Source organism: Oratosquilla oratoria, chromosome 8 (assembly GCF_046742065.1).
Source record: "Oratosquilla oratoria isolate Oo_2021 chromosome 8, ASM4674206v1, whole genome shotgun sequence".
Lineage (NCBI taxonomy): Eukaryota > Metazoa > Arthropoda > Malacostraca > Stomatopoda > Squillidae > Oratosquilla > Oratosquilla oratoria.
Window position 1 is genome coordinate 61,618,829 of NC_134784.1, and position 20,109 is coordinate 61,638,937.

At 41.2% G+C, this 20,109-nt stretch overlaps 2 protein-coding genes across 11 annotated transcripts in view; one reads left to right on the forward strand and one right to left on the reverse strand.

Moving 5' to 3' along the window:
• IntS2 (integrator complex subunit 2) overlaps positions 1 to 18,816 on the reverse strand; it is a 65,249-nt gene extending 46,433 nt beyond the window's left edge. The window contains exons 1-6 of the mRNA XM_076189311.1: positions 18,394 to 18,816; positions 12,163 to 12,304; positions 11,449 to 11,665; positions 3,722 to 3,852; positions 3,296 to 3,490; positions 357 to 529 (exon numbers count right to left, since the gene is read on the reverse strand). Of these exons, the coding sequence (XP_076045426.1) occupies positions 357 to 529; positions 3,296 to 3,490; positions 3,722 to 3,852; positions 11,449 to 11,665; positions 12,163 to 12,304; positions 18,394 to 18,677 (1,142 nt within the window). The 5' untranslated portion in view covers positions 18,678 to 18,816. The remainder of the gene's footprint in view (positions 1 to 356; positions 530 to 3,295; positions 3,491 to 3,721; positions 3,853 to 11,448; positions 11,666 to 12,162; positions 12,305 to 18,393) is intronic.
• Positions 18,817 to 18,880: 64 nt separating this feature from the next.
• MED31 (mediator complex subunit 31) overlaps positions 18,881 to 20,109 on the forward strand; it is a 54,948-nt gene continuing 53,719 nt past the window's right edge. For 3 of the 10 annotated variants that reach the window (XM_076189313.1, XM_076189314.1, XM_076189315.1), the window contains exon 1: positions 19,047 to 19,143. In XM_076189313.1, the coding sequence (XP_076045428.1) occupies positions 19,062 to 19,143 (82 nt within the window). In that variant the 5' untranslated portion in view covers positions 19,047 to 19,061. Of the gene's footprint in view, positions 19,260 to 20,109 lie in introns of all 10 variants that reach the window. The other 7 variants (XM_076189320.1, XM_076189323.1, XM_076189325.1 and 4 more) reach the window with 4 other exon arrangements.

Genomic DNA, 20,109 nt, shown 5'->3' on the forward strand with positions numbered 1-20,109 from the left:
TGGTCTATGGACATGAATTCTGTTGAAGGATTCAGATTGGATAGAAAGATCTGGTGGCAAAAGGAAAGTTTCTCAGGTAACAAAATTAATAGCATATGCATTGTTGACAAACAGCTTTGATGAAATAACAGCAGAAAAGATCTATAAAGATCTCAAGCAAAATATGGAATTACGGGAGGTAGATTATCTTCTTCAAGGCTAGTGAATCTAAAGCAATTAGTCCATATATGATCAACACTTCATGTTAATAAATATTAATTTAAAAAAGATTCCCATGTACTCCAAGTTGGGAACCACAACTCTACATTCTATTAGTATTTAATTCTTTTATTTTAAATAATTCAAGAATTACTTACTTTAAATTAGCCAAGTTTTTGAGAGCACAATACAGACGGAGGAGAGCTGTAGCATATATAACTTGTGAGTCAGGTAGAGTGTCGTTCTTAGTGGACAGTAGGACATTTCTCAGTCTGTCACTTAAGTCTGCTCTGAGTGCTGCCAATGCTGATGCCTGCTGCTCATATTTTCGCTGGTAGGAAGGAAAGGTTAAAAGTAAAGTAACCACTTATTATCTCTTCAATATCTGTAACATTGAAATGTTACTGACTTTCCCATCTATAAGATATACAATAGACAGGACAAATTATTCTTTCTTGATTACTAGAAGTATTTTATATAGAATACTGTGGAAAGGTTTGGTGCCTACTTCCCATGTGTACCTTCATGTGAGCTTATCTCACCATGTGAGCTTTCATGGGCTTTTGGCCCTGTGGTTGGCATTTGGTGTGGTGTGCCCCAGGGGTTGGCTCTGCCCAAGCCGCCTGGGCTGGATCACATGACTGTGGCCCTGGGAGATGATTGGTTTGTTATCCAAGCGGTTTAGCATGCCCAGTACCTAGCAGGGTCGCTTGGCTGGGAGGGTAGTTCATTCTGCTGAGATTGGTCCTCACATATGTACTCTTGCCCAAAAGTGTTCTCACCCAGTACTTCTCTCACTAATACTTAAATAACTCCAGCTCAGAAATCATATCACTAGTATGCAAATAATGGAGCAGAATAACACACAGTGGTGTCTCTTTTCACGCCTTCACCCTCGGCTCATAACCTACCATAGTGGTGGCAGCAGTGGTTAAGGCAATATGCTCTGTACACACTTTAATTCTCAGTGAAAATATTTACAAGAACAAATCACATTATTAGGACTACTCAGTGAATGCAAAAGGAGCAATATATATATTCTTTAAACAACATGTCTAAAGGGCAAATTACTAGACCTCAAGAGACTGGCCACATGAGCCATCAGTCCAGGGTGCTGCAGGCTACATCTGTCATTCTGTTGTTCCTTTCGACAGGAATAAATCACCACCCAACAAGTGGGCAAGTTCTGATGTGCAGTTGTGGCTCAGTCTCTTGGAGGAGTGATGGCCCCAGAGGTGAGCGATGCTGACAAGACCGCTGTCACCCAGCAGAAAACTGCTGGCAATGCTGCGATGTCCGCTAGGTTAGCTCGGGATAGGCACCCCAACAACTGGGAGGCTTTTAAGTTAGCATTCAAGAACTTCTTCTACTCTCACACTTTGGCGGATAGTTTAGGTGAGGCTGAGATGAAACCATCCAACCCTCACATTGTATGCACTGTTGGTGGACATGGTTACATCCTATGCCATTTACTGCCCAGACCAGGAAGACCATGCCGTTTATGTGACCATACATACATAAATATACCAAAGGCTTTTTCCCCCCTTACAAGGGAGGTAGCCAAAAAACAAAGGCATGAAAACCACTCCCACACATTCCATCCCCCATCACACTCCACCACCCTCCACCCCTCTTATCTTAGCACCTCCTGGATGATGGGTCATCCCTGCATCTTGTCCACTGCTCTGGGTCAGAAGCAGTATCGCAAGACACAGCACATCCACAACAAAGCCACTTCATATATATATATATATATATATACATATAATAAATATCAATATCTAACAGGTAATCTACTAATAAGTTACATTTAGATATTTTATCTATATACCAAGAGCCCCCCCCTTATAAAGGGGATAGCTAAGTCAGATGCATGTACTTATTCCCATCCATTTCACTCCCTTCCATCCCTCCCATCTCAGCCCCTCATGGATGACGGGTCACCCCTGTATCTGCCAATTACCCTGGGTCAAATACAACTTGTAACCCCTACTATAATTCTCAAACATTTCATCTCAAACACATTTAAACTTTTCCTTTCTGTTTCTCTTAAATTTCAAGACTCTGTTCCATAAAATGCTGTCGGCACAATCACCCCTTCATACAATCTCCTTTCTGCATCATTCCCAGTTGCCTATTTCTCATAACACTTTTTAATTCCCCAAGACATTTACTTGCTTCTCTTAATCTACAATTTACCTCCATCTCCATTTCCTGCCACATGCGACCCCAAATACCTAGAGCTATCCACTTCCTCCAGCCTCTCTCCTTTTAGACTTCCAACTCACTGCCATCCCCCTTGTACACCTCATCACTTTGCTTTTACTTCCAACTTTCTCCTATTGCATACCTTTCCAAACTCCATCACTCCCTTAATCCCTTCTCTGACACTGCCACAGTGTCATCTGCAAACAACAACTGGCTCACCTTCTACTTACCTCCATTTTCTTTAACCATCTCCAGTCCTCTGCCCATTACCCTTGCCTTTATCTCCCACACCACCCCATCCACATACACACTGAACAGCCATGGCGGCATGACACAGCCCTGACACAGTCCCACCTTAACCTCAAACCACTCTCTCCATTTCCCATTCTAACACTCTAGTAAAAACTCTCAACTGCCCTGAAGAGCTTTCCCACAATCCCATATATCTGCAATACCTCCCACAAGGCCTTCCTGTCTATCCTGTCATAAACCTTTTCAAAATCCATAAAGGCCCAAAAAACATTCTTACCTTTTCCAAAAACTTTCTCACATATCTGCCTTACAGCAAGAAATCTGATCCACACAACCCTTACCTTTCCTAAACCCACACTGTTCCTCACCAATTACTCCTTTTCCTCTCCTAATCCTCTCAATCAAAACCCTCCCATAAGTCTTTTCAACTACACTAAACAAACTGATCCCTCTGAAACTACTACATTTACATTTGTCCCCTTTTCCCTTGTAAAGTGGAACTATACAGGCACTCCAGTCCTCTGGCACACTACCCTCTCTTACACAATCATTAGACAATAATAAGTGTACCTCCCTTCTTCAGACACTCCACATAGTTTACAGTCATATTTTTATGTTATACCAAACATCAACTTACTCTCTGTCCACTTTTAATGAATTGTGCAAACCACGTGCGCTGCTGATGATTATGTGAAAGAAGTAGGCCAGTCACAAAGCTTACTACATCACCTCCTCCGCCTCCTCCACCACCGGCCCCCATAGAATAAGATCCTCCTCTTCCAGCATCTAAGGTGACATACACTGCCAAACCTGGCATGTGACACTGCTCCACCTAAGTAATATAAATATAAAACCTAGTTAATCAGTAAGTGTGAGCAACAACTACAATAAATTCATAACAAATGCAACATCACATAAATCAATGTAGAATTCACTATAATATTAATTGATGAAGGGCAGTATGATGAGTTTTCTGTCAAGTATATCATCAATAACCTCTAGGGTAGTTACCATATAATTTGACTTGAAGCCCATTATTGGTACATGTACAAAACCTACTTACACACATAGCTCTGACATTAAGGGCTTGACTAGGGTTCATTTGACACAGCATGCGAACTGATTGAAGACGTACGAGCCCTCCAGGTGAGTCTTCATCCTGTTTTTCCCCATTCTGTACCAAACCTGTCACAACTACATTAAAGAATCAAATTAAAATATATTGCAACAGATTAATACATATTGCAAAAGATTTAATACATATTGCAACAGATTTCCACGTCTGGGATATTGGCTGCATGTTATTGTGGGGTTAAAAGCTGCCCAGTAGCATGCAGCTGATACTTTAGAGTCTATATGGGACACCCCTATGGACAAGAGAAATTATAATACTTTATTATACTGTGACTGTCCCTCCATTATGCTGTTCCCTTACTCCTGATACTGCCATGTACCACTTCTCTGAATATTTATTTCCTTTTGTCGCTGAAACCTGTGGTGGGGGAAAAGAATACTACCACCAAATCATACCACTTCAGTCATAAAAAACAAAAACAAAATGGGACTGTGATAGGACTAGGCATCCTTCTCCCTGTAGCCCGAAAGGGGACATTCCTTAAAAAAAAAAAAAAAAAAAAAAAAAAAAAAAAAAAAAAAAAAAAAAAAAAAAAAAAAAAAAAAAAAAAAAAAAAAAAAAAAAAAAAAAAAAAAAAAGTGTTGGCATTAACCCCTTCCATACGGTGCCGCACACGTAGGGTATGAGGAGCAAGTTTTCGCGACGCTGCCATATGGGCGTCTTGATTATATTTATTGTAGTCGCCCCTGTGTTTTTACATTCTGTGGTTTTCAAAAATTCGCGAGTGAAAGAGAGAACGATCGATATAAGCGGCGACTATATTTTATGAGCGAAGATTATTTCGTTACGTCGTACTGAAGTGGTTAAGGGAAACTAAGTTGAAAGGAAAGTGCGAGTACAAGTTTGGGAGTGTAATGTGCACACGTGTGCACATTGGACATCAAAGAGGACAAATGGCTTCAAAATAATAGTAAGATCCCACAATTTCGTTTTTTGCACTTCCATAAGTTTTTTTTTTACACTTTTGTAATAGTATTTTTGCACTGCCATAATACTGAACCTAGCTAAAAAAAAAATACTGAAGCACCTGCAAAAATCAATAGTCCACTAGTACTAGATTTATATAGTTAGTCACTGAGAATGTCACTAAAATATCACACAATGACTTTTTTCTGCTGCCACCATCTCATTATGGTGGGTTAAATGAATGTCACAGCACTGCAAAAATAATATTCAAATTGAAATATTTCACAACACTCAAAAAAATGTGCTCTCTAGCTCATGACTGACGAGAGAATGGCTTACATTGCGTCCCGCACTCAAATCCATGGGAAAATATCAATCCATTTGGCAGAGAATAAATATGTACTAATAGGAACCCGCCAGGTGACTTTGTACATAGATATACACTAGTAAATAATTATACAATACTACAACATTGATACAAGCTTCCATTACATATTGCAGGGGTACATACAGACTAATCAGTGAGCTCCATTCCAAGATGACCCACCAGATGATCTGCTAGATATGTTTATAAGTAGCATGTGCCCAATTGCCTGTACCATTTTCTCTCTGAAGATGACTCAGTCAAAATGTTAGAGAATAAAGTGCATCTGCTCCATCCTGGAATTTCCCTACACCACTCTCTCCAACCATATCATCCACTCACACTTATCTCTTGCCCTCACCCTTTCCTGCTCAACAGACATTCCCCTTTTACCCAAGGACCCCTTCACCCTTATCCATCCCATTCTCAGTCTTCCTCTCAAGTTCAATCAATACACCTCTGCCTTCCACACACTTTTTGCTAGTCTTTCTTCATTCATTCTTTCCATATGCCCAAATCATCCCATTATTATATGATCAACCCAGACAGCTCCCATTCCATCCCTGCTCTCTGCCACATCTTCATTATTTCTCACTCTATTACCATAACCTCCACCATATTTCTGAAACATTTCATATGAACAACAATGGGAAGTGGCCAAAGTCAAAGGCATAAATACACTCCCACCCATTTCATTCCCACATCCTACACCCCCATTCACCACCTCTCCCTCCCACTTTTCTTGGCTCCTCCTGGATGACAGGTCATCCCTGCATCTTGCCCACTGCCCTGGGTCAGAATCTGCAAGACACAACATATCCACACTAAGCCAAGTTCATTTAATTGGCAACCCCCCTCCATTCCTTGTGGGAAAAAAGATGATGGGGAGAAATCCCTTTGTGGGGTGTCAAAATATCATTCACACATACTCTCTCACCCCCCCATTCCCCACCCACCCCCTTCCATGCATCACAGCATTATTCGCACACAACCATTCACCACTCATCCCTATCCTCAGTCTTCTCCCTTCCTTCCTCAATAGACATTCCCCCTCTTTCCCAATGCCCCTTTTACTCCATCTCTCCACCTAATCTTTGGTCACCCCCTTCCACCCACCTTCCACATCTCTTTTACTAATCTTTCTTCACTCATTCTTTCCACATGTCCAAACCATCCCAATACTCTTTCATCAACCCTATCTCCCAACTCCCTTTCCACCCCCCACTCTCTTCCTCACCTCATTTCTCACTCTATCCAGCCTAATAACTCCTACCATACTTCTAAGACATTTCATCTCAAACTCTTCCTCTCTTATGTTTCATGTTTCTGCCCCCATACAGTGCTGTTGGCACAATCACTCCTTCATACAATCTCCTCTTAGTATCCTTTCCCAAATGTATATTTCTCATTACACTTTTTAATCCCCCAAGGCATTTATTTGCTTCTCTCAATCTACATCCTACCTCCACCTCCACTCATTCCTTTCCCACTACATTCGCACCCAAGTATCTAAAACTATCCACTTCCTCCAGTCTCTATCCCTTAATATTCACTTCCAATTTGCTGCCATCCTCTCCTTTGAACATCTCAACACCTCAATTTTACCTACATTTATCTTCAACTTCCTTCTTTCCCACATCTTCCCAAACTCCATCACTTCCTTAATCTCTCCTGCTAAAACTGCAGTATTGTCAGCAAACAACAAGTGGCTTATCTCTCATTTTCTCCATTTTCTTTAACCATCTCCATTCCCCAGCCCATTACCCTTGCATTCACCTCTCGCATCACCCCATCCATGTATAAATTGAACAGCCACGGTGACATGACATATCCCAGACGAAGTCCCACCTTTACCTCAAACCACTCACTCTCTCCATTTCTAACACAGGCTCTATTACTCTTGCACAAAATCATGACTGCTCTTAAAAGTTTTCCTCCTATCCCATATATCTACAATACTTCCCACAGTGCCTTCCTGTCTACCCTGTCATAAGCCTTTTCCAAATCCAGAAAGGCCCCCCCCCCCAAAAAAAAAACATGCTTACTTTTTCCTAGTTTTCTCACATATCTGTCTTACCACAAAAATCTGATCCATACAACTCCTACCTGTCCTGAACCCATACTGTTCCTCACCAATTACTCCTTCTGTTCCCCTCCTAATCCTCTCAATCAAAATACTCCCATAAGCCTTCCCGATTACACTCAACAAGCTGATCCCTCTAGAACTACTACAATCGCACTTGTCCCCTTTTCCCTTGTAAAGCAGAACTATACAAGCAGTCCTCCAGTCCTCTGGCGCTCTACCCTCTTTTAGACACACATCAAACAACCTCACCAGCCAGTTCACCATCACTATGCCTTCCTTTTTTAAGACACATATGACATCCATCTAACCCAGATGCCTTACCTGCTCTCATCATTTTAATAATTACTTTCACCTCATCTTTCATTATTTCTCACCCATTTTCCTCATTCACCACTGTTATTTTCTTAGTGCTTCCCACTGCAACTACCTTTCTCTCCTTATCCTCCCTCACATTTAGCAACTCCTGAAAATACTCTACCCATCTTCCTCCTACCATCTCTTCCATTACCATCTCACCATCTGCACCTTTTACATTTTCTTTCCCCATGTGATTTGACTCCCCTTCTTCTCTTGATTTCCTTCCTAAATATATTTTTATTACTTTCAAAATTTTCTGTAATACTCTTATCCCCTTTCACATCTGCTTTCTATTTTGGTTCCTTTATACTATGCTTTACTTCTCTTTTCTTTGTATCTATCATATGATTCTCTTGTCCTATTTTGCAACCAATCTGTGAATACTCGTTTCTTCTCATAGTACGTACATATGTATATACATATACCAAAGGCTTTTTCCCCCTTACAAGGGAGATAGCCAAAAAACAAAGGCATAAAACCCCTACACATTTCATCCTCACATGTTCCAGTCCCATTCACCTACCTCCCTCCCTCTTATCTAGGCTCCTCCTAAATGACAGGTCATCCCTGCATCTTGCCCACTGCCCTGGGTCAGAGGCAGTGCCGCAAGACACAGTACATCTACAGCAAGGCTGCTTCATTAAACCGGCAACCTCCCCTCTCCATCCCCTCATGCAGAAAAAGAGAAGACAGAGAGAAATCCCTTCGGGCTGTATCTAAATATTTTTCACACATACTTCCTCATCCCCCCCCATCCCTACCCACTTCCTTTCATGCATCACAGCATCATCCATACACAACCATTCTCCATTCATTCCTATCTCATCTTCTCCCATCCTTCCTCAACAGACATTCCCCTCTTTCCCAATGCCCCCTTTACCCCATTCATCCATATCATCCTTGGTCGCCCCCTCATGTTCAGTCCTTCTACCTCTGCCATCCACACCTCTTTTACTAATCTTTCTTCACTCATTCTTTCCATGTGTCCAAATGATCCCAATACTTTTTCATCAACCCTATCTCCCAACTCCCTTTCCACCCCTGCATTCCTCCTCACCTCCTCATTTCTCACTCTATCCAGCCTAATAACCCCTATCATACTTCTCAAGTACCTCATCTCAAACATATTCAAACTCCTCTGTTATGTTCCATGTTTCTGCCCCATACAGTGCTGTTGGCACAATCACTCCTTCATACAATCTCCTCTTAGCATCCATTCTCAAATGTCTGTTTGAGGAGCCGCGTGCTGTAGGGGCTCAAGCGCCAGTTCCCGTGATTTCAGGTTTTTGCATGTTCTGGGTGCTCCATCTCTTCTAGATCATGGGGCAATAGACTGGGATAGGATTCTCTACCTTATTCCCACTGTATCGAGGGGTTAGAGTCCCAGGAAGGAAGGGAGAGTGAGGTAGACGTGCATGAGGGGCCGGACGACATCCTCGATTACTAACCTCCCCCCCCCTTATTCAAGTTACGTGGGCACAACATCTTCCCTGGAATGGTGAGTGTGACTAATATTGTGTGAATTTCATGTATTTATTGCGATTTGTCTCTGTCTGGTAAAAAACGTAATTTAAAAAAATAATTAAAAATAATTACAATGGATAATGAAATTCATACTATATTACATATTCTATACATGTATTTACCTTCCATTTTGAATGTTTATTTACATGCCACACACATTGGGAATATTGGGAATCGTACATAGGTGTGCATAAATTTGCCTATTTCAATAATAATATGCAACAAAAAAATAATGAAAAACACATAGCAAAAAAGATCTGTTCGAAAGCTTTCAAATGATATATTACAGTTTGATTTTTACCCGTAAATAATGTCCGTAATATGTACCCATATTTTAACGCTTAATTACTCGGAATTCCTAATTTGGCGCTTGAGCCCCTACAGCACGCAGCTCCTCATTTCTCATTACACTTTTTAATCCACCAAGGCATTTACTCACTTCTCTCAATCTACATTCTACCTCAACCTCCACATTTACACCCAAATATCTAAAACTATACATTTCCTCCAGTCTCCCTTCATACTCACTTCCAGTCTGCTGCCACTTTCTCCCCTTGTACATCTCATCACCTTACAACCCACTTTTATCTTCAACTTCCTTCTTTTGCACACTTTCCCAAACTATGTCGCTAACTTCCTTAATCCCTCCTCTGATCCTCCTACAAGTGTTGTGTCATCAGCAAAGAACAACTTGCTTATCTCCCACTTTTCTCCATTTTCTTTAACCATCTCCAACCACCAACCCATTACCCTTGCATTTACCTTTTGCACCACCCCATCAGACAAATATCTATTTCATCTCAAACACATTTAAATTTCTCCTTTCTTCCTCTCTTACATTACAAATCTTTGCCCCATAGTATCATAGGCACAATCACCCCTTGCTAAGATCAATAAAGGTGGCTTTTATCTACTTGAATGAAGAAATGGTAAAGAAAATACTAGTCACACTAACAAGGCCAGGACTGAAGTACACAGTGATATTATGGTCACCCAGTACTAAAAAGAATATAAGGAAAATTGAAAGTATGCAAAGAGCAACTATGAAGATGGTCCAAACACTTTAAAAACTGTCATATGAGCAGAGATTGTCAAAACTGGAATTACCAACTCTGGAACTAAGAAGAGAAAGAGGTGACTTATTGACCATCTATAGATTCATGAGAGGCATGAAAGTCCTTGATAGAGAAGACTTACTAAATTGGGATAAGAGAAATACAAGGGGACATGAAAGGTAACTCAAAAAGGAGTTATAGAAGAGACCTGAAAAAGAACAGCTTTCCACACAGAGTGGTGGATGTATGGAACAAACTGGACAAAACAATAGTGTGTGCATAAAACCATACATGAACTTAAGAGAAAACTATACACTGCAAAATACAAAGATGGAACACGAGCATTGCTCCCCTTCCCATACGATACAACTATGTAAATACAGTCTTCTCTTTGCCTTCATCCTAATACAGTGAGTCCTCCTTATATGATAATTCTTTATTTGGTAAATTCACAGTTACGGTATTTGGTAATTACTACTCTCGATTCTATTTAAGGTAAGAAAAATTCACAGATACGGTATCTGCTCGTGTTTTGAAGAGGATAGAGCAGGGAGAAGGTACATCTGCCATATCCTATTATTACATGTTATAATGGGTTCGGTATACGGTAATTTCAATTTACGGTAAGGTTTTCAGGAATGCATATGTACCATATAATGGGGACTTAGTGTACCAATTTCTCATGACAATTTTCATCCCGAAGATATTTACTTACTTCCCTCATTCTATAATTTACCCTATCCCCACTCCTCCATTCCATGTTACATATGCCCCTAAATACTTAAAACTATCCACTTCCTCTTGTTTCTCTTTTTTTAAATTTACATCCAACCCCATACCTCCCACACCCATTGTACACCTCATCACCTAACTTTTACCTATATTTACTTCCCCTATCATATACTTTTCCAAACTTCATCACTAACTGCCTTAGACCCTCCTCTGACCCAGCTACAAGTGCAGCATCATCAACAAACAACAACTAGCTCATTAACCATCCCCAATTCCTGGCCCTTCACCTTTGCACTCACTTTCCATGTTACTCCATCAATGTACATGTTGATGAGCCATGGTGACACAACACAACCCTGGTGCAGCCCCATTAGGTACTTCAATTTAAAAGAATAAGCAATTTAAAAATAAACAAAATAAATCACTAAACACAATAAAATAAATCAATTAATGAATTAGTTCTGGTAACCCAATAGCAATTTTGAGAAAACTCGTACGTGTGGATTTGGTTACTACTCTTGTGCAGTTCCTCATATACATTACCAATCAAATTATCAATCTAACAACTCAGCACATCTCTGTAACATAATTCAAACATCAAATAGTATACTTGTCACTAGAGGTCACCTACCTTCTCTAAAACAATCTGGTTGATTGGCTACCATGCGTGCAATCAGATTGGGTCCATTGGTGATATGCAAAAGAGCCTCAGCAACATCCGGTGCTGGTAGAAGAGCAGGAAGCTCAGCCAATGCAATGCACAGAACATCACTCACTTCTTCCAAGTAGCATGGATTGTCAAACAATTCAGAAGTTTTGTGATAAAAATCTTGCTTTGGCTCTCGTACCTATACATGAAAAGTAATCATATCTAAGACAACTTTTACTTTCATGTGGTTCCATGATTATAATTATGTAGCATTTCATACATACATATACCAAAGAATTTTCCCCCTTACAATGAAGGTCGCCAAAAAACAAAGGCACAGAAACCAATCCTTCCCATTCCATCTCCTACATACTCCTCTACCCTCTTCCCTCCCTCTTATCTTGGCACCTCCTGGATGACGGGTCATCCCTGTATCTTGTCCACTGCCTTGGGTCAGAAGCAGTGTCGCAAGACACAGCACATCCACAGCAAGGCCGCCTCATTAAATCAGTGACCCCCCCCCTCTCTGTCCCCTCATGCAGAAAAGGAGAAGACGGGGAGAAATCCCTTCAGGCTGCGTCAATTTATTTCACATACATACTCCCTCACCTCCCATCCCCCACCCACTCCCCCTCATGCATCATAGATGTAAAATAATATAAGTTGAAATTAAATCAAAAGAACATGAGACGATACCTGGGCCATAACAAACAGCAGTTCAGAAAGTAATAGTCTCAGTCGTCGTGTTGGGTCTGAGCACTCAAACTCCAAGGCCAGACCATTGGTCAGACTTTGCACCAGGACACTTTCATTTTGTGTACCACCACCCACTTTTTGTCTGAAAAATAGAAAAAAAAAACAAAAAACAAAAATTAAGAGAGATGGCATAGACAGATGGATACAAAGAAAAAGAGTTAAACAAATATATTCATATTTGTATTCAGGAAGAAAGTCAAGCATAAGTACACATGGGAGAGGATGGTAGATGGAAGGGTGGTAGAGAGCATTAATGGACTATACCGTATACTGTAGTGGTAATCGGGAGAATAGTAGGAAGAGTTATGGATGTACATGTTCTAAGGGGAGAGAGTGGAGAAATATTAGATCATTTTCTGGTGGAAGGTAAGTTGAGAGTGGAGGATAGATGGAGAAAAGGAAAAGGATAGAAGGTAGGGCGGTGCTTAGACTGACTAAATGAGAAAGAAAAGGAGAAGGAGTACAAGAAGAGGCTGAGGAGTGGGAGGGAGTGAAGGATGGAGTAGAACTAGGAATGGAGAAGGAATGGGGATGTTTTAAGTAAGGAGTCACAAGGTGTGCAAAGATGGTGTGTGGAACAAGGAGGACAGGAAGAAAATTGAAGGAAGGGTGGGATGAGGAAGCAAAGGAGGTTGTAGAAGAGAAGCAAGCATTCAGAGATTGGTTACAAAATAAGACAAGAGAATCATATGAGAAGTACAAAGAAAAGAGAAGTAACACAAAAAATAAGGGGGGCATAAAGGAGAGCAGATGTGAAATGGGGTAAGAGTATGACAGAAAACTTTGAAAGTAACAAAAAGATGTTTTGGAAAGAAATAAAGAGAGGAAGAGTAGATGAACCAAGTAGAGAAGAAAAGGTAAAAGGTGCAGAGAGAGAGATGATAATGAAAGAGAAGGCAGTAAGAGGTAGATGGGCAGAATATTTTGGGGAGTTGCTAAATGTGAAGGAGGATAAGGAGTGAAAGGTTGTTGCAGTGGGAAGCACTAAGAAAATGACAGTGATAAGTGAGGAAAATGGAGGAGAAATAAGGAAAGATGAGATGAAGGCAGTTGTTAAGATGATGAAAGCAGGTAAGCCATCTGGGTTGGATGGGTGTCATGCAGAATGTCTAAAAAAATGAGGTACAGTGATGGTGGACTGGCTGGTGAGGTTATTTAATGTTTGTTGGAGAGAGGGTAGAGTGCCAGAGGGCTGGAGGAGTGCCTATACAGTTCCACTTCTCAAGGGAAAAGAGGACAAGTGTGAGTGTAGTAGTTTCTGAGGGATCAGCTTGTTAAGTGTAGTTGGGAAGGCTTATGGGAGGGTTTTGATTGAGAGGATTAAGAGAGGAATTGAAGGAGTAATTGGTGAGGAACAGAGTGGGTTTAGGACAGGTAGGGGTAGCGTGGATCCAATCTTTGTGGTAAGAGATATGTAAGAACACTTTAGGAAAAGTTAAGGATGCTTTTTGGGCCTTTACAGATTTGGAAAGGGCTTACAACAGGGTAGACAAGAAGGCAATGTGCGAGGTACTGCAGATATATGGGATAGGTGGAGCTTTTAAGAGCTGTCAAGAGTTTTTACGAGAGTAGTAGAGGTTGTGTTAGGATAAGAAATGGAGAGTGGTTTGAGGTAAAGGTGGGACTTTCCCAGGGATGTGTTATGTCACCCTGGTTGTTCAACTTATACATGGATGGGGTGATGCAGGAGGTAAATGTAAGGGTAGTGGGTCAGGGAGTGGAGATGGTTAAAGAAAATGGAGAAAAGTGGGAGTAAGCCAGTTGTTGTTTGCTGACAACACTGCGCTTGTAGCAGGATCAGAGAAGGCATTGAGGAAGTTAGTGACATAGTTTGGGAAGGTGTGTAAAGAAGGAAGTTGATGATAAATGTGGGTAAAAGTAAGGTGATGAGATGTACAAGGGGTGAAAGTGGCAGCAGACTGGAAGTGAGTATTAAGGGAGAGAGACTGGAAGTGGATAGTTTTAGATACTTGGGTGCAAATGTGGCAGGAAAGGGAGGAGTAGGGGTGGAGGTAGAATGTAGATTGAGAAAAGAGAGTAAATGCCTTGGGGTACTAAAAAGTGTAATGAGAAATAGACATTTGCGAATGGATGCTATGAGATTGTATGAAGGAGAGATTGTGCCAACAGCACTGTACGGGGCAGAAACATGGAACATAAGAGAGGAAGAGAGGAGTTAGAATGTGTTTGAGATGAGGTGCCTGAGAAGTATGACAGGGGTTACTCGGCTGGATAGAGTGAGACATGAGGTGGGGAGGAGAACAGGGATGGAAAGGGAGTTGGGAGATGGTTTGGACACATGGAAAGAATGAGTGAATAAAGATTTGTAAAAGAGGTGGCAGAGGTGGAAGGAGTGAACATGAGGTGGCGACCAAGGATGAGATGGATGGATGAGGTAAAAGGGGAATGTCTGTTGAGGAAGGACAAGAGAAGACAGATAGGGGTGAATGGCAAATGGTTGTGTATGGATGATGCTGTGATGCATGAGGGGGAATGGGTGGGGGGGTGAGGGAGTATGTATGAAAAATAAATTGATGCAGCCTGAAGGGATTTCTCCCCATCTTCTTTTCTGCATGAGGGGACAGAGAGGGGGGGGGTCACTGATTTAATGAAGCGGCCTTGCTGTGGATGTGCTGTGTCTTGTGGCACTGCTTCTGACCCAAGGCAATGGACAAGATGCAGGGATGATGACCCGTCATCCCAGAGGTGCCAAAATAAGAGGGAGGGAAGAGGGTACTGTAGTATGGAGGGGGTGGAATGGGTGGGAGTAGTTCCTATGATTTTTTTTTTTTTTTTTTTTTTTGGGGGGGGCTACCTCCCTTGTATGGGGTAAAGAGCCTTTGGTATATGTATGTACTATTCTAAGTGGATTACCTGTGACTCCTTGTAATCTTGGTGGATTCCTATGGATGTTGAATTCTCCTTTCAGGAAGAGGAGGCAAATCAAGTAGAGAAGAAAAGGTAAAAGGTGCACATGGTGAGATGATAATGGAAGAGAAGGCAGTAATGGGAAGATGGGCAGAGTATTTTAGGGAGTTGCTAAATGTGAAGGAGGATAGGGAGGGATAGTTGCAGTGGGAAGTGCTAAGAAAATGACCGTGATGAGTGAGGAAAATGGAGGAGAAATAAGGAAAGATGAGATGAAGGCAGTTGTTAAGATGATGAGAGCAGGTAAGACACCTGGTCTGGATGGATGCCATGAAGAATGTCTGGTACAGTGATGTTGGACTGGCTGGTGAGGTTATTTAATGTTTGTTGGAGAGAGGGTAGAGTGCCAGAGGACTGGAGGAGTGCCTGTATAGTTCCACTCTACAAGGGAAAAGGGGACAAGTGTGAGTGTAGTAGTTTCAGAGAGATTAGTGTGTTAAGTGTAGTTGGGAAGGCTTGTGGGAGGATCTTGATTGAGAGGATTGGGAGAGGAACAGATGGAGTAATTGGTGAGGAATAGTGTGGATTTAGGACAGGTACAGGTTGAATAGATCAGATTTTTGTGGTCAGATATGTGAGAAAGCTATAGGAAAAGGTAGGGATATTTCTTGGGTTCTTATGGATCTGGAAAAGGCTTATGACAGGGTAGACAGGAAGGCACTGTGGGAGGTATTCGAGATAAACAGAATAGGAGGAAAGCTTTTAGGAGCTGTCAGGAGTTTTTACAAGAGTAGTAGAGCATGTGTCAGGATTAGAAATGGAGAGAGTGAGTGGTTTGAGGTAAAAGTGGGACTTTGTCAGGGATGTGTTATGTCGCCCTGGCTGTTCAACTTATACATGGATGGGGTCATGCGAGAGGTAAATGCAAGGGTAGTGGGTCAGGGAGTGTAGATGGTTAAAGAAAATGGAGAAAAGTGGGAGGTGAGCCAGCTGTTGTTTGCAGAGGACACTGCGCTTGTAGCAGGATCAGAGGAGGGATTGAGGAAGTTGGTGACAGAGTTTGGGAGAGTGTGTGAAAGAAAGAAGTTGATGATAAATGTGGGCAAAAGTAAGGTGACGAGATGTACAAGGGGTGAAAGTGGCAGCAGACTGGAAGTGAGCATTTAGGGAGAGCGACTGGAGGAAGTGGATAGTTTTAGATACTTGGGTGCGAATGTGGCAGGAAAGGGAGGAGTAGAGGTGGAGGTAGAATGTAGATTGAGAGAAGCGAGTAAATGCCTTGGTGGATTAAAAAGTGTAATGAGAAATAGACATTTGGGAATGGATGATAAAAGGAGATTGTATGAAGGAGTGATTGTGCCTCAAGCACTGTGTGGGGCAGAAACATGGAACATAAGAGAGGAAGAGAGAAGGAGTTTGAATGTGTTTGAGATGAGGTGTCTGAGAAGTATGATAGGGGTTACTAGGCTGGATAGTGAGAAATGAGGAGGTGATGAGGAGATCGGGGGTGGTAAGGGAGTTGGAAGATAGGGTGAATGAAAGATTATTGGGATGGTTTGGACACATGGAAAGAATGAGTGAAGAAAGACTAGTAAAAGAGATACAGAAGGCAGATGTGGAAGGAGTGAACATGAGGGGGCAACCTAGGATGAGATGGATGGATGGGGTGAAGGGGGGCTTTGGGGAAGAGGGGAATGTCTGTTGAGGAAGGATGGGAGAGGACAGAAAACAGGGGTGAATGGAAAATGGTTGTATATGGAGGATGTTGTGATGCATGAGGTGGAATGGGTGGGGGATGGGGGTGAGGTAATATGTGTGAGAAAAATTTGATGCAGCCTGAAGGGATTTCTCCCTGTCTTCTCCTTTTCTGCATGAGGGGATGGAGAGGGGGGATCACCGATTTAATGAAGCAGCCCTGCTGTGGATGTGCTGTGTCTTGCGACACTGCTTCTGACCCAGGGCAGTGGACAAGATGCAGGGATGACCTGTCATCCAGGAGGTGCCAAGATAAGAGGGAGGTAGAGGGTGGAGGAGAGTGAAGTGTATTAGGGATGGAATGGGTGGGAATGGTTTTTATGACTTTGTTTTTTGGCTACCTCCCTTGTAAGGGGGAAAAAGCCTTAGGTATATGTATTTAATTTAATTTTCTAGACTGATGCTATACTGTGTAAGTGTGCACTACTAAAAAATACCTTTAAATTTTCTAATCCTAAATCTCAATTTACCTTTAATCTTTTATGGCTATACTATGCAGATGTGTATTTCTAAGAAAAATTACCCTTTTGCCTAAATATCATGGATCCCTCAGAGAAGCTACAAGTTGAAGGAACTGCTGGTAAATGGGAGAGAAAAAAAAAAAAAAAAAAAAAAAAAAAATTACTGATGAACAGCTGTCAAATGCAAGGTTTAAAAGAACTAAAAATGACATAGATACAGCTGAAGGTCATCAAAACAACTATCATTATATACCTTTTAATTTCTCTGACAAGGAGTACCAAGTTTGTCAAAACCTCCTGTCAGACTTCAAGATCCCTGACACTGTCAAGTTGGGTATTACTTTAATTGTGCACACCTATGCGACACAGCATTAGAAAATTAAGTATTAATTTTGTAAATTATAATACATGAATGTAATATACAATTTTCTTGGCAGAAATTAAAAACAAAAAACCCAGTTACAAGCAAATTTAATAACGAACAAAGGCACTAGGATGCAGTACCAATACCATGCCAGTCCATTCACTGTGACAATCAGATGATGGCGGCTTTTACATTGTAGACCAGGTGTTCTCAACTCCAGGTGATGTCAATAAGCACTGTTACTAAGACAATAGAATAATGGTAAGGCTTCCTTGGACTTTATGAGAGAACACAGGGTTCTGCTGCCATCTGTAAATTACCCGAGGCGCATCTGTGATGACAATGACAACCCAGATGATCTTTAGAATTTGAGGTACCAAATCACTAAACATTGGTTAGGTTACATAGGTTAGTTAGGTTAGGTTACATTAACTTAGGTTAGAATAGACTAATTTATCATCATTTCATTTTTGACCTCGGCACCTATCAAAACAAACATGGTGTATCATTCAACCACTGCGACTTCGTTTGTTAGAAAATAGGTTTTAGCCATTTTTTTTTTATTGATTTCCGCCAAGAAAGTCACATTTTACGTTGATCTATTGTAATTTACAAAATTAATAATTAATTTTCTATTGCTACATCCTAACATCGCATAGGTGTGCACAGCCACAACTAAAATTTTACCTGAAGTTGTTTCATTACACATAACACGGTACTTACCTCAGTTGCTGCTCTTTTTTAACATCGGCCTCTAATGCCGGAAAATCAATTGAGAGTAAGGCCACCAGGGAATTCACAGCTTCAATTCCCGATAGAATCCGCAAGATAATCTTTCTTCCAGATATGCACTCTTGAGAATGGTCAAGTGGTGCTATAAGACTCATTCGTACTAAGCAGGGAAGGATGGGGCGCATTTCATCCTCCCTGCACATAGCTAGTCCATGCATATCACATTTCTCTATACACTGAAAAACCCGTGAAGATACGGGAGGTGTCAAGGCCATTTTGGATAATTTAAAAGTGCTCCCACTAACGCGGCATCTCCAATGTTTACAGTTTTGTGTTGTGTACCGGTGGTACTGCCACAGTGGAAACAAAAATTGTGCAAACGATTCGATTGCCTAGTAAAACGATCATAAAAGTCATATGGTGTATAAGCAAATCCGATTCCTTAGATCAACAGACGACAAACAGCGTCATGTAAGAAAGCTGAGTGTTTCATTTCTTTTGTTTGTTTTCTTTCATTCTTGGATCTCAACAAATAATTATTTAATCTCTGTTGCAAATGACAGTAGCCTCTGCTACTAGTGTGGCCACATACTTGCACTTAAAGGAAAAATGCTTGCAGTGTGGACTCTAATGGCTGCTGGAGTGGAGTGTGTGGATTGATGGCGTACCGCGGTAAGTTGTTTACATTGCGGACGTCCTTCCCACCATCTACCACGGCTTCCTACCCTCTACCAGGCTTCGGTACACTATCACCGTGTGCCCTGTGTGTCAACTCACCCTAATAGTGGCGTAGGCTAACCTTCAATAACCTACCCAAATGCGTAGGGCTAACAGAAAAACCCACTTTGTGGGTGAAGGTGGGTGCCTAGAGGCTAGAGCTTGGGACCTTACGCCTAGCTTGCCCATTGGTTCTGTGGTCCAGGACTGAGGCCAAGGTCCTTTATTTTCCTTTTTTGTAGCACAGCAGTTGCATTAGTTGGTTTCTGTGTGCCCTCCTTTTTTCCTAACACAGTTGCTGCATTTACCTCAAGCAACCCTACCACTGTTTACATCATCTGCTACCTTCAACCTTGTATAATTACATAATATAATTTGAGTATCTGGCCTCAACAGTTATCACATGCAAGAATTAAATCTTTCCTTAAAAGATATGTGTATGTCGCTTTTACCTCAAGATGTTTTGTTCTATTTCTTATGTACTCATCCTTTGTCAATTGTTAAAGCAGTTATATGTTAAAATAAAAAAAATGCAGGGTATTTAATTTGTTGAGTGTGTTGGATAAAATTTTAGGGTCAATTTATAGTTTCATCCAACCAATAATTTTGTGATGTGGCTTAAGTGTTTCTGGTGAGATGTTGTATATTGAAAGATGGTGTACATCATTTCCGTCACAAATGTGTACTTTTCAAGTAATTAATTATTGAAGTTATGCAGTTATGCCTACATCTACCCAATTAGCTAGGTCAACATGAAAATGGAATTCCTGATATTTGAGCTGAAGTAGTTCTCATGGGATGCAAAAAGTTAGGTAGGTCAAACACCACCAGAGGTGCCACCGTCGATGACGAGCACAATAGCGCATCATTTTATGCGCACGCCATGCAAACTGCCAAATTTACATACCGTCGGAAATTTCATTCATACAAATGAATCGTAGTAAATTTCAAACAATTACATCATCAGTTACATGTCGGTACATAAACAAC